This window comes from Diadema antillarum, unplaced genomic scaffold, assembly GCF_040938485.1.
Source record: "Diadema antillarum isolate AM-2024a unplaced genomic scaffold, OU_Dant_1.0 seq00000696_RagTag, whole genome shotgun sequence".
Classification (NCBI taxonomy): Eukaryota; Metazoa; Echinodermata; class Echinoidea; order Diadematoida; family Diadematidae; genus Diadema; species Diadema antillarum.
Genome location: NW_027271601.1, coordinates 388,386 through 403,321, shown reverse-complemented (window position 1 = coordinate 403,321; position 14,936 = coordinate 388,386). Strand labels below are relative to the sequence as shown.

The window sequence follows — 14,936 nt, the reverse complement described above, 5'->3', positions numbered from 1 at the left end:
GTGAGAATCTTGTGAGTCAGCATATATATTTATCTGTGGAATGAACAATTTCCACAAATATTGTCATTTGTACAGAAAATGGAATGTAGGCCCTACATGTACATATGTCATGTATAGAAAAGCAAATTGCTCACTTTTGTCTTGTGAAAGGGACAGTGTACACTTGCTTCTAATTCCAGTGCTGTGGATTGCGGCCAAGAATTCAACCACCTCTAAAATTGTGTTGGAGTCCAAATTTGTGAACTACATTTGTACCATGCTGGCTATTGAAGTATATAGTGTATACCAGTTTCCATAGTAAAATATGAGACAAACATGTTATTGATGATTTACACAACATGTACACACTCCCAAGTGCTGCATAAATTCCAGTCAAGCGAAAGGTCAAGCTATTATTGCATTTGTCCATGCACAAGTAACACCTGGGCCCTATTTCATAAAAAGATGCTATGATAGCAAGTCTTGCTGAAATGACAAGTGTCATGGTACCAACAAGAATCATGCTTCCTGGTTGGCTGTTGCTATGGGAAGTTGACATTCTAGCAAGAATTGCTATCATAACATCTTTTATAAAATGGAACCACAGACCAAAGTCATTGTTTCATTTCTACACCAGTTATGAAGACAAACTTGATGGTCAGCTGTTCTGAGTGGACACTGACATGATGCACAACTATTATGACTGATGATCTTTGCCATTTATTCAATATAATTGCCTTCCACAGAGAGCTCCCATGTTTAAAATCAATGTAATGAATGGCTAGTTTTTTTTTTTTCATTATGTCGACTGTTAATGTTGATTACATATTATTATCCAATCACACTGAAATATAGATATGATTTCTACAGTGGACCACAAGTGTGATTATGGTCCAATATGCAAGAGGTGGCTCCCCAGGTAGACTGAAACAGAATACTTTACAGAAATCAGTTTGCCAAATTCAACATGGCTTTGCTGATATAAATTGTTCTCTTCCCAAGTGCCCCCAAACAAAAATGGACATTCCGGTGACAAACATGCCTCATTGAATAGATTCATGTTCACTGTAGTGTTTTTTCTTCCTTCTTTTTCTTTCTGTTCTGTGACTCACACCCCAGCAATTGCTAAATCAATAAGATATACTACATGGCAAAGATCAGTTTACTTAGGACTTCAACAGTTACCATGGCAACGTATGCACTTACTGAAAGTGTTTGCAAAGGTCTATTACACAGATTATTGGCAGACAACTGAAAACTTTGCTGAGAGCATTTACACTTCTGAGAGGTTCAAGTGGAGACTAGTGTTGTGTTTGTGAGTGCCGGTAGAGAACCAAGTCTGTTGTTGAACTTTGCTCAGTTCCTTGTTGGTATTTTTTTAATATACATCCCTACTATAGCAAGTGGTGTTCTAGCACACCTTCCTATATGAAGCGGTCTATTTGGTGGGTGGGGATAAAAGTTGCAGGTACTGTGTACAGTGCTCACCCATTAGTTGGGAACTGCTTTAGCAGGAACCCCGCTTATCCACCGCTTACTGGTAATTAGAAACATAAACCGCTTTATCGCAACAAATCTGGCTGAAACACTTCCATTGTCCGTCATTATAATGTCTAAAAATGATAAGTAAATCCTTGACCCGTTGAGGACGAGTCCCGAGTATACTCGGGCAGGGGTCTATGGGAAATGCATGTTGTAGCAAAATTAAACTGTCCTCAACGGGGTTAAGAAATAATTGCAGGGATTTCATTTCCTCGTCCGAATGGTTATTTTCTTACCAATTCCAGATGAATTATGCCGATTGCACAGTCTAAACATCTGCTGTTATGCAGAAGGATGTAGTGCAGGCACATATCGAGCATTCTCGGCTTCTGCTCAGTAGTACATTGTACTCATGCACGTACCAACACTTCAGCGGAGAGTCACATTCCCTATGTGTGGTCCATACTTGTGTTTGTGTGTGACAGACAGTGTAAGGAGGCATAAAATGAGAAAAATGTGCTCGTCACAATCAGTGTCGTCGTTATGTGCATGTTGTTAACACATTAAAGATAGCAGTGCTGCCTCTTTTTCTGCATTGATAGGGTCATACGCATTGTGACTTGATATGTTCTACTGACTCTAAAAAGGTTGTTTTGTGGATCAAATGAATGATTTGCTCTGATTAATTAATTATCCAAATTACCAGACTGCTGTTTGTTTGTTTTTTAATCTCTCTCTCTCACACACGCACGCACACACACACACACACACACAAAGTGTCTTTCCTTTGTGTATGACATTTCTACAATTTGTACTTCATATTTTGCAATGAATTTGTACATTACATTTTGCGATGAGCTCAAGCTCAAATAAGAATCATTTGGTGGAGACAAGATAGGAAGACGTCAGAATGGTTGCTATGATCTGTAGTCATGTAATAAAACAGAGGACTTGAGAAGGTTACTGTACTTCTAAACATCTGTTCTCTTCATTGTCTCTTGACACCACTCTATTAAACCTCTCTTATGTCTGGTGTCTTCTCTCACATTCTCTTCTTTCATTTCTCCTCCAAGAAAACAGAAGTAAATAGTAGTGTACATTTTGCTGTCATTTATTTTCCCAACAAGTTTCTTACAAAGGTTGAACAAGTTAAGGTTTTTGACTACATATACTGTACATATTTATCTGGAACTTGCACTAATTGGTTGGTGTAAGTTTACAAAGCATGCGAGGTGTTGACATATTACAAATATACCAAACAATATTTGGTTTTGGTACTGTTCTTTGAAAAAAAAATACAGAGATAGAGGGAAAGAGAGAGACAGAGAGAGACAGAGAGAGAGAGAGAGGGAAAGGGAGAGACAAACAGACAGACAGACAGAAAAGAAACTTGCTACAGCTGTCCGAAATGGGGAAGGATATACATTCATTTAGTGTGGAATATCTATCGCCTGTTCCCTAACATTTCACCTGACTGGTGACTGCAGTCATTGTAGGTCTCTTGCACACAGAGATACTCACTGGTACTCAAACACACAAGGAAAAAGGTCCAAGTCATACCAAACTGGGCTACGATTGAACACACTGCCTCATGGGAGATTTTTTTGTTCTTTCTGTTCATCATCAATAAACGTAATAATTGTCAGTATGATTAACAAGTCATTGAAATACTATATAACAGAGACCTTGCTTCTATCATTATATCTCATGATTACACTGATAATGTAATAAATACAAGCTACCATGTCGAGTCATAAATGAGGATTATCAATATAACATGTCTCCTGTCTGTCAGTACTAAGACTTCCTACATGAAAAATAGTTTGGCTTTGAAGTGTTTCATATCTTCTAAGGTGTAATAAACAATTCAGCCAACTATGATTTCCACTAGACATTTCTGAAGTAACAATACTGAGAAAACAGTTGGTTTTACATAACACATACACGGTAACATAATCTTCAAAATACAGACAGAAGTGTGATAACCACAGAATAAGAACCCTGGAATAGTTAATGACTATTCTTGCACAAAAACCATTCCTTCTCAGCACTGTAGACCTGGGGATAGATTTGTGATACACTAAACACATGAAATAAAACTAATAGCTTACCACAGAATTCTACACAGTAATTGTACATCAATAAATAAAAAATAACTTGCAAAGTGGTAATATGAACAAGTTACATTATGGTAACATGTTACCAAAATCATTCATCTCATTGATCATTTACCTCAGAAACACTTGATTACTCATGAAAAAGTGTAAGATTTCATTCTGCTTCATAAAAATGACTATAAGTAATGAAACCATTGCCTGCAGTATTTGAATTGTCATTTTTGTGCACATGTTATAAAACATCTGCATTGAAATTAATCACACACTTAACATGTGCAAAAAAGAAAAAAATACCCAAAACACACAAGATTGCAACTTGGATCATCGGCAAAAAATGTTCATTTCAGCAAAAAGATAGAAAAAGAAAAAAAAAAGATTTTATGGCAAGTTTTTACACTACAGATGATCATATACCCTGATTACTACATTCAAACAATGATTTCATCAAACTCCCTGGTTTGCCAGAGTTACATATCTGGGTAGCATTGCAGTCTGAGAATATCAAAGTCAGATACACAAAAATGATATTTGGACACATTTCCAAGCCATTTGGTCATTCCTATTATCTACCTGAAGATTTAAATGAGATGTAGTTTCCATAACGGATTCTGTATGGTTTCTGTCATTGATTTAACTTGGAACATATCACATGTCATGCCAGAAAGTTACACAGGCAGGATACAAATTCAAACAAAATGGCAAGTCCTTTAAAAAAACAAAAATCAACTCAGAATTGTGCCTTGCAATATCTGTCAACTACTGTCAAGTGTCAGTTTGAACTTCCCCAAATAAGTGAGGGGCACAAAGCTTATATCCTGTATTCAACCCAGGCTATTTCAACATCACTGTCCAATACAATGTTTTGCCTATGCTTCCACCATGAAGCCATGTACAAACACTTTACTACTGATTCCTGGATGAGCTGGACTTCATATATTGAAAAAAAAACAACTCTGATTTGTTTAAACATACAAAAAAATTCTCTCTGTAATTATACTTTACAGAAATAATGAAAAAACTGAAAGTGTTTTGACTACGTTACACAATAAGTAGTACTAAAGAGAGGAAAGTGATCTAAAAAATTGCAATCACAGTGTGATTTGTGCCTCTAAGCAAGAGTTTTACTACTACCAAGTCAGGTATGTATTCATAATCATGTACATGTAATGCTACTATTGCACAATCTTGTGAAAAATGAAAGTAAAAATGAATGTTCATAATAGAGAGGTTTGCCTATACACCAAATGAATAATAATACAATTCTGAACGAAGGAAAAAAAAAAGGAGCAAAAATTTGGTATGACCGACTCGGGTCAAAGGATACCTTTTGAGTTATTTCTTCAACTGGTTTGACCTTGAGTTTGGTTTTAGGCGATCTACATTGGTTTGATCTTGAGTTTGTTCTTCAGTGATCTAAGGTGGTTTGATCTTAAGTTTATTCATCAGAATTTTCAGCTGCCTTAATCTTACATTTGCTCATTAGCAATTTCAGCTGGTTTGATCTTCGGTTTGTTTATTTGCAATCTTAGCTGGTTTTGATCACAGTTGTCTTTTATCAATACGAATTGTGAATACTGCAAGAAATCTTTATCTGTACATTCTGGTCAGTGCACTGACCTCATTTAATCTGTGCATTCTTCCAGTTCCAATGAAATTTCTCATTCAAATAATCTTTAGTTCAAGTCCTGAGTGCGATGTCTTCTCAACTTTGCTACCTTCGAAGTCAAACTTGAGGTTTTTTTTGGGTGTGATTAACAAATCAGAGAATTCTACTCACATGGAATTATTTCCAGTTATGAGCTCAATCGAGATTAAACACTTTTTCTCTCATTCTGTGATTACTGGCATATACTAGAATCATATACAACAGTGGTCCTCATTTTTAATTATTAATTCTATCAACAATAACTGACTTCTTATCTGTTAAATATTATTACCAGTCTCAGTGTTTAAATTTTGCAACTATCACACCAAAATATGAACCAAACAACTGGATTCCTCTGCATGCAGTTATTTGTAAGATGCTCACTGACTAAAGCAAAATCTGTTACAAATGAACAAGTACACCTGTTAGAACTCATTTCATCACTGTAACAATCCAGTACAATGGCATGATATGTAGACATAAATATGAACCAATACATTCGAGTTTGCACAAGGGACTAAAATGCACTGAAATAGTAGCAGTCATTACAAAGCAAATTGGTCTTTTATGTGCATGTATAAAACAAAAGACAAAAACAAAACAAATGGAAGCACTGAGCATAACGAAACAAATGTTGTGGCTTCATTTTTGTGTTCATAAATCTTGATTCTTTAAGTCATAAATTTTCAAATTTCATATATTTTTGTTCGATTACTTGCAGCCAAGAAATTCACCTTTCTTGTCATAACTTGAAATGTTTGAATACACGTTCACATATTTGATCATTATCTGGTGACTTCGGAATAGGAATTCCTGTTTGGTCAGAGCTGATTTTGTTCATTCCCTTCTGTTGTAAAAAAGAACACCAAAATAAAGAGTTAATTTCAGATGTCAATACTGATGGTTGGGAAGACTTTCCAAGGAGATGCCAAGAGACTGAACGCCCCAGCTGGTATATCAAACTCTGCCTTCTCCATATCCCATGAAATCTGACAACATCCCATACACATTTTGACGTACCAGCAGTTTACCCTCCTTTTACTTTAAGGTTAGAGCCAGACACACTACAGTGTACATCCATAGAGAATGCTGATGGCAGAGACCTAAAAAAAACAAACACTGATCAAAGTCTTCATTTAAACTAGACCCACCATCAATCAATAACAAACATGTTGAAGTTGCTTTTTACTAAACACACTCTGAACCTCGATATACATTCATATTGTGTTACATAAGTGTCATGTTTTCAGATATATCTTCATGGTCCTAGCTCATGACAGCTACTACAGCACACTGGCATGTGGTAACCACAAGGCTGTTGGACCATGACTGGTGTTTTACAACAGTGAATGCAATATTCCTTTACATTGTAAGTTGAGCAGACTGGTATAGAAATAACTATGGGAGACTTACATTTGAATCCATTCAAAATATTGTATGCTAAAATATGAGTTAATGCACCATGAAGTATTACATATCATGAAGTACAGTATGTCTTAAGCCCCTGTCTGTCCTCACTCAGACAGAGAGAGTAATAAAAAAAATCAACAACAACTGTCTGTTCCCTGCAGAAATGATATCATAACAGGTATTTTGGCTTTCTCCCCTGTTTTATTTTACTGTTAACATTTGCTGCATCAGAGCAACCTGTACTAGTACTGCCGCCATTGCTTAAGGGTAAAAAAGCAAACTGTTTTCATAACACAATGTATATCCTTGACATAGGAAGTGCAAATTGGCAGAGTTATTAAATGTTGGCAAACAATTACTGCAATTGTCATGTAAGCACTATTTTTGTGTAGAAACCCAGCACCACAGAGTCAGGAAAAGCATTAACACATAATGCACATTTATCAGAGTTTGCTTGAATTGAATTTAAGGAAAATACATGGAACACCACACCACTGAAGATTCTATCCTGGAAAATGAACACACTAGCACCACCTTTGTAAAATTATAAAGCTTCAAATTTCAGCACATACTTGTGTTTCATGGAACACTACCAGACATCAATTAAAAAAAAACCTGTGTAAAAGCTGATCATCAGAATGACATGTAAACAGCTCTAGTTACTGGACTTCTCATCATGTAGTGAAAATGGTCTCTCAAGTTCTAGACATACATGTACATGTAATATCCCAGTTTTATTTTGATGAGATACACAAAATAACTGTCACACCATTGATCAGCCAACTAACATGGAGGTTCATTATTTGCACATAGCATCAAGTTTCTTCATGAAGTTACAACCAGCACATATATCTCTCCTTATACAGGTCATATGCGCTCTATACTAGCAACATGTCAACAAGATCTATCGATGGGAACACATGGGTTACCTGAGGGAACTTTGAAATACATTCTGTGGCTGTTCTTTAACATTTCCCTTTAAACAGCAATCATAACAGTGAAGTACACAAGAAGTCCAGTATTGCTTCAATCCACCAAACACTTTGGGGTGACTTATAATAATCAGCTCTTTGCAAGCATTGGATTCTTTCAAAGCTGACCTGAAAATTGTCCATTTCACAAAAGATTCAGTACATAGCTGACACAAGTTTGTAATTGTTTGAAGCACATTGTACTTGATCTTGTTCTCCTCCTCCTTCACAATGTGCCTCAGAATACTTTTACTAGAGAGATGACACAATGTAAATGCATTGTATTATTCATTATCATTAGATACCCCAAAATGTTAGGTGACTTCTGGTTAAGATATGGAAGCAGAGCAGAAGTGTGATGAAAAGTTCAATTTTACATGAACTTCTTGTTTTTACCGTCTCTTACTCAAGTTATAATGTGACAATGAAAAGCTTCCTCTGATCGTAGCAAGTTATACTCCTCAGTCAGATCTATGGTAAATCTTTTCTTGTGCACCAGACATCATACATCATTTGGTTATCTGCACAACTCTACTCACCTCGCCTCAAATGTAGGTTTCATAAAAACTGCTGACATTAACTTTGGATTCATCGAAAATAAAAGATCTTGGTTTACTCACCCATTTAAAAAAAAAAAAAAAAAAATCGCCCTGAAGTGATTTCAGTTGCTGAAATGTACCGTCACTGCCCTGGGCAGCTTGCATGTTACTATGTCTGAGTTGTGACATTGCATTGCATCATATTGAGGAAGGTCATGATCCTTTAGACTTGACACTGCCATGCTTGCTGCATCGGTTTGTTTTGAACAAGAGAAAAGAATCTTACCTCTTCCTCAGGACCATGTATGCTACCATGGTGTTTACTCTTAAATACTGAAGTCACAGTCATATTGTACACTCTATCATCATGTTGGGTGCAGCATCACACATGGTCAGAGGTCAAATGTCAAATTACTGCTTACTTCATAATACATTGCCCTCTGCTACTGCAACAAAGTACTACATTTATGTAACACTGTGTCTTCAGAGACTTTGTACAACATATTTACATTGATGACTATCCATGCTTTCAAAGCATGATGACACTAATAGAATGGAAGCACTGTAAAATGCTTACAACCATTATTTAAGACATAAAAATAAATGATAAAAGACTTAATTATTAAAAGAACTAAAAAATAAGAGCTTGAAAACTACAGTTATCTAGTCTACAGTATATTTACAAACATCCCATGCATGACACCAATGCAGGGAGTTACACAATGCCGTCCATAAGGAAAACTGTTTTTGTTTTGCCTTTTTGACTTTGAAACGGCATGAAAAATGATGAGATTGCTGGTGAATGCTCCGTCCCGTTGATGTCAATTATTGCAGAAACCTTAAAGAGCTTCACTTCCCATGATGGGATTCAAATAGTTGTCAAGTTGAGATGGATAATGGAGTGATTGGCAGGAAGTGTCAATCAGGTGAATCTCTTGGGTCACCTTTACACATCACTCTCCTCCTCCCAGTGCTGAAATCCATCAGACCTGGTCATCGTCTGGTCATCATCTAGTGACCACTTTATAGACAGGGAGTCTCGTGTAGTGTTCTGATGTCTGTTCCATGCATTGCTGGCAAGATGATGACTAACATAGCACTTTCTTCACTGGTTCTCTGAATGATGATCATGCAAGCACCGTTATCTCCTTGTGTAGCTTGTCATACACACACTTACACCATCCCCTCCTTTCTTATTTCCAACCATTTGCTGGGGAGCTGACACACTCTTTACTCCAAAAATCAACAAACATTTATTTTTCAAAAAAATATATATTGTCACTGATTGCACATTATCTGGTCATTTACTTGTGCAAACCGTCAATGAAGATCTCTTTTTTTTTCTGAGTTGTTTAACACAAAGTTTACCACTACAGGCATGATATGTTTTCTCTCTCTCTCTTATTTGAAGAGACATATCTCATTCATTGTCCATAATGCATTTCTAATGTAATACATCAAAGAAAAAAAGGTTGTAAACCCTTGACACACCACCCATCATTATCTCAAGTGTATTGCCATTCTGTTTTCATAACAGAAAATCCTCAAAAGTCTGATAGCTTCATTTTTTGCCTAACTCCCCTTCTCATACACACCAAGAGACTAAACGTGCATGTTGTTGCACACAGTCTCTTGACAGATTTTACTATTCATTTCAATTCCACCTTTCAACAAGCATGAAAAATTGAGGGCGGTATTTAAACACAAAAACTAACAAAACTAGAAACTTCACAATACTGTTTTGTGACACATTCATTTTGAAAAGTAACTTTTCAACTTACTAATCTACCACACCATTCTTTCAATCAATCATACCTCTCCATCAGCCCCCAAAACCTTAACCATCCTTGGTGCATCACAGCCAGCTTACTGCTGCACTCATTGACTGCACTCATTGCAGTCCATGCTCACACACAGCTCCAGTCCTCATGAATGGTTCCAACTATCTTGCAGCCTGCTCCTCATCTTCTTCTTCGATAACCATGGAGACTGGACCAGGACTAGCAGCCTGCTTGGCTGCCATGTCCTCCGGTCCAAACCCAGACAGAGTGAGCAGACCAATGGCAGCTTCCTCCGTCACACGTGGTGGTCGTTTCTTGAGGGGTAGGGCAGCTTCCTTCTCATCCACTTTCTTGTCTCCATCCAGGTGAGTGTGGATTCCACTGTCACCCAGTCTCCTAGGAAACCAGCACAAGAGAATATCAAGAAAATAGTGTGAACACTCCCTAGATTACCCTATACTCCAATGCATATATAATGAAACAATGCAATGAACATCGTTGTGACCTGCAGCAGGTTAAACAAACCAACATCAGTCACCAACAGATTGTTAGATTCTAAGACACAATTATAATCTTGATTTGAATACTGATTCAGAGCTCAGACTAGACCCTGCACTCACCTAGACTCTGCATCTCGTTCCATATCAGATTCTTCCTCCTCAAAGCTCTCATCACTAAAGTCACTCATCTCAACATCTCCTGGGTCTGAGGAGTAGCCGTGGTCAGCTATGATCTTGATGGAGCTGCTCAAACTGTAGGTGTGGTCATCAGAGCCTTCTGGAGATGGTGTACATTTGGCCTTCAAGAGTTCTCGGTTCTCTGGAGTCACTGCCATCCTTGGATAGGATGAGAATAGATGGCGACTGAGATCAGTCAGTTGGAAGCACAGGTTAGATTGAGAAGTGTAATGTCACCCAGATTACAGAGCTTGGTGATAGGGAAAGTCACAGAGGTTGATTTTAAACTGACTGGAGGACAAGTTAAGGTACATAGCCAAACTTTGCTTCTTTGAGTTAGGGACGAGACATGACTTTGCCTCTACCTCAAGAACATTAGATTAAAGAAGAGTATTCAGAGTCCACAAGACAAAGATCAATCGATTGCAGTGTATTTCTCATTACTTTGGAACAATGCCTGAGATTCAACTATTCAACATAATATTTTGACAATGCAATAATCATTTGCTTCATGTCTCACCAGATAACTATATCCTCTGTGCTAATCTGTTTATTTCGCCATGTAGCATACTGTAAGAGAATTTAACACATTTTGAAGTCTAACCTTTGACCTCCCATCTCATTTAGGGCAGTCTCGGCAAGGTCACTCAATGTTGGTCTGCAGTGGGGCTGCTCTGGTCTGATCTGCATGGGTGCTACAACACCACTGATGACCTGGTAGCCATTCATGTTGGTTGCTGGGACTACCCCTGGGTAGGATTCTCTCTTCAGTCTGTCATCTTCATTTGATAAAAATGAATTTGAATAGAAATAGAAAATGATTTTATCATATGGAACACAGCTCTTTTGATATCTGTCAGCAAAACAGAATTTAGTTAGAAATAAAAAAAAATGGCATGTATCAAGAATCAATACGGAATTCTCTGCTCTTTCATGTTTGGCGTTACATAATACTGGTTTTTGTGGCATCAATCCAGGGTTCATAATAACAGCAACAAATTTAAGACAAAACCAAATTCTTGGAATTAGACTACAATTGCTAAAAGAGTGTCTCAAACAATAGACAGCATATTAATTTTTTTGCTTGTTTGTTTGTTTGTTGTTCTTTTTTAACCAAAAGATATGGCCAAAGCATTTATTGTCTAAGCTTCTTTAAAAATACATCAAAACTCTATCATGGACTGTACCATACTACTAGTATATCTACACAGAGTAACAACCATGATATAGAAAACATAGCCATTCACCATATCTTCAACTTTTCATATATACCCAACTGTGTACACTGACTGCCAGTAGCATATAATGCACACAATCCATCCCTGCTGGTGTTACAAGGTGATCACATCCTGTTACGGCACACTAATCCAATATGCTACCCTGAGAAGTACGGCTGAAGACGTTTGTACCAAATTAGTTATCCCAACTCTCAGAGCTGGCAGCTCAGCATATGGTATTCACATCGAGCAACTTGAGTCGTAACTAATTATCAGGACACTTCGGTGCTGCACCGCGGTTGATGATATTTTCATCCGTCACTCTGAAAGATTTAATTACATGCAAGCAGAAGCACACCTTCATAGCAATTCTCTTCCTATTCCTTAATACATGCAATGATGTACGCTTTAGAGTGTAAATTTTAGTTTGGGTCACACCAGCAGTATTTTCACCACACAGTTAAACACAAGAGGATGCTATTCCACCACCATGTCACAGCATTTTACATTAGGGGAATGCGTGTACTAGGCATAGATAATCATTTATTGTCTGTATGGCCAACATGGTGGATGGTTACATATACAATGTATATGACCTCACATTTAACTACGCTAGAACATGATAGTTCTGGTAATCATAGTCAACCTTACAGGAAGGGGGCCTCACTCTGATACAAATCAAAATCTGGACTTCACATCCCATCAAAGAGCTCATTAATTGCCAGATCGTGATAAAACCATGACCTTGCCAACATTTGCTAAATCTGTCCTTTCTGGACTGAATGAGTCAAAGATGACTTTTTTAGCTCCAACAGACAAACAAGTCTGGACTCTCCCCTGAGAGTCTTAAATAGTTCAGCTGCTGGTAAACATGCCTGATGATACATTACTGCCAAAGTCAAACCATGTGTCATAACACAAAATATTTTTGTAATGTAGGGATTTAGGCAAAGTGACCGTGGCTCAGAGTTATGATGACTGGACAAGCATGCCTCTGAAATATCACATGTTTCCTTCCTCTGCATGAGGGGATTGAATAATGTCATCTCATTTAGAAGCTGTCCTAAAACTTTCATGGTACTTTACAAACAAAGTTCACTGTATTCATATCTATGTTGTTTTCATTGTCAAGCCAGAAGAGCATGTGTTAATTGTACCCTGCCATCAATCATCTTTACTTAAATTCACAGCTTTAATCAGTAAAAAGGACATAGTTGTCATTTGTACAGTGTACTGTAAAAGTGGAAATTTTCGCGGTGTTCAAATTTTCGCGCATTTCGCGCAACCAGAAACTAGCGCGAAAATAACAGCACGCGAATATTTTTGCTTGCCATATGTGCCTGTGCGTGATGTCTTGATTCCGCGGAATTAAAAACACGCGAAACTCTTCCGACCCGGCCAAGCGCGAAAAATTAGTCACGCGAAAATATCCACTTTTACAGTATGTTGTCATGAGAACTTGTACAGTAAATGCTGTAACTTAGTGTAAGCATACCAAATCTCTGATATAACTGGTGATATGATGTATTTGTACTTTTTAAAGACATTATTGAATACTACGGTGCTTCACTATGCCTTGGATTATCACATAAGCCTATACCCAACTTTTCTCACTGTTCCTATAGTTGAAATACCCAATGAGTTATTGAGGTTTAACTACACATTGAAGGTGTGAAAGTGACCTCCATAGTTAAGAAAACATTTCCTGCAACACACAGTACCTAAACAGAACCACAAAAGTTCACATGCAATGTAGCAGCTGAATTTCAACTCATCATGAACCATAGCCAGAGAGCCTGGGAAGGAGACTACACCACTCAAATGGTATTTCATCTTTTCGTTTCCTCCATAGTATCATGTGAGTTTATTTTGCAAAAACACTGAGCTGCATGGGATTGCAAATATTTGATATCTTTGTGTATTGATGAAATAATGCAGTAATGACAAATTACAACACTTATTATCATTATCATTTTTTTTTTGCCTTGAAATAATTCCACGGTCTAAACTAACAATATACTTTGACAAATGCTGTATAATGTCCCTTCAATGTAGTAATACTATTTAGGATAATGTTTCTTGCATGTCTTCCACTGTTTTCTTTTTTTTTTCAAGACATTTCACTTTACTTAATTGCTCATTCCTGGCACTATTTATTCCAACTGCTTGTTTACCATAAGCTAACCTTCTTCTTTCTTTCTTTTTTCACATGCACCTGCTTTTCCTAGATTATGTTTCCTAGTAGTAAATTGTTGGCAATACTGTTTCTTGGCACTTGTGAGCATGAGTGTGTGTGAGTTTTCAGTGATTTTGTGTGAGTTGTCATTATCACTCTTAATGTGTCTGTCATAATTGTAATATCATGATATGAATTCCATAAATGATGGTAAAACACACGTCCTACTCCAAAGTCCAATGTAGATGAAGGAAAACCAATTCCCTGATTTATTCAAACAGCTCTATACACTCTTCAGTTGGATCAAATAGGATCACTTTCTGGACGTCTACAGTGTGGGTACTGAAAGAATAATGAATTTTCTCCAGAGAATGAAAGCTCCACCTCAGTGACTCCCTAACATGCCCCTCACTGAATTCTTGATATGAAGGTTACAACACCTGTGGGTTCATTTACTTAGTTAGATCTTCTCTGCTTCCTTCGGTCCCTGTGTGGACAGACACTGTGAAAGAGTGCAGTGGAGTAGAGCTCATCTATCACACAGACCCAATACTAGGAGGACATTCCAACCTGGCTGATCTCTTCATGTGTGAATACATGTTTATGGAGCCTAAAGCTACAGCATTGTGGGATTAGCTACGCCTCGTAGAGAAAGATATCCGCTTCCAAGGATTCCAAGAGAGCTTAGAATGAAACAAACTCTGCTGGGATCACTCCAACCAAATCAGCAGAACACATTTACAAATGCAGCTTGAAAACAGATTAATTATCACATGGTATGGGTAGACTTCCTCACTGGCTGCATGTGACAGGTAAATAATTCCTTTCTCTAAGCAGTCTGGTGACCGATTCTACTGTACGTCTGCTAGAGTGCTACACAAACCTACGCACTGCCTCGTGACCCAGATTTCAATTTAAATTTAGCTTGTCTTCTTTCTGACT

General features: G+C 37.4%; 1 protein-coding gene across 6 annotated transcripts in view; it reads right to left on the bottom strand.

Moving 5' to 3' along the window:
* Window positions 1-6,200: 6,200 nt before the first annotated feature.
* The window catches only part of LOC139737542 (forkhead box protein N3-like), a 100,732-nt gene continuing 91,996 nt past the window's right edge, over window positions 6,201-14,936 (bottom strand). For 5 of the 6 annotated variants that reach the window (XM_071648215.1, XM_071648216.1, XM_071648214.1 and 2 more), the window contains exons 7-9: window positions 11,206-11,380; window positions 10,545-10,787; window positions 6,201-10,320 (exon numbers count right to left, since the gene is read on the bottom strand). In XM_071648215.1, coding sequence (XP_071504316.1) covers window positions 10,086-10,320; window positions 10,545-10,787; window positions 11,206-11,380 — 653 coding nt within the window. In that variant the 3' untranslated portion in view covers window positions 6,201-10,085. The remainder of the gene's footprint in view (window positions 10,321-10,544; window positions 10,788-11,205; window positions 11,381-14,936) is intronic. The other variant, XM_071648218.1, reaches the window with a different exon arrangement.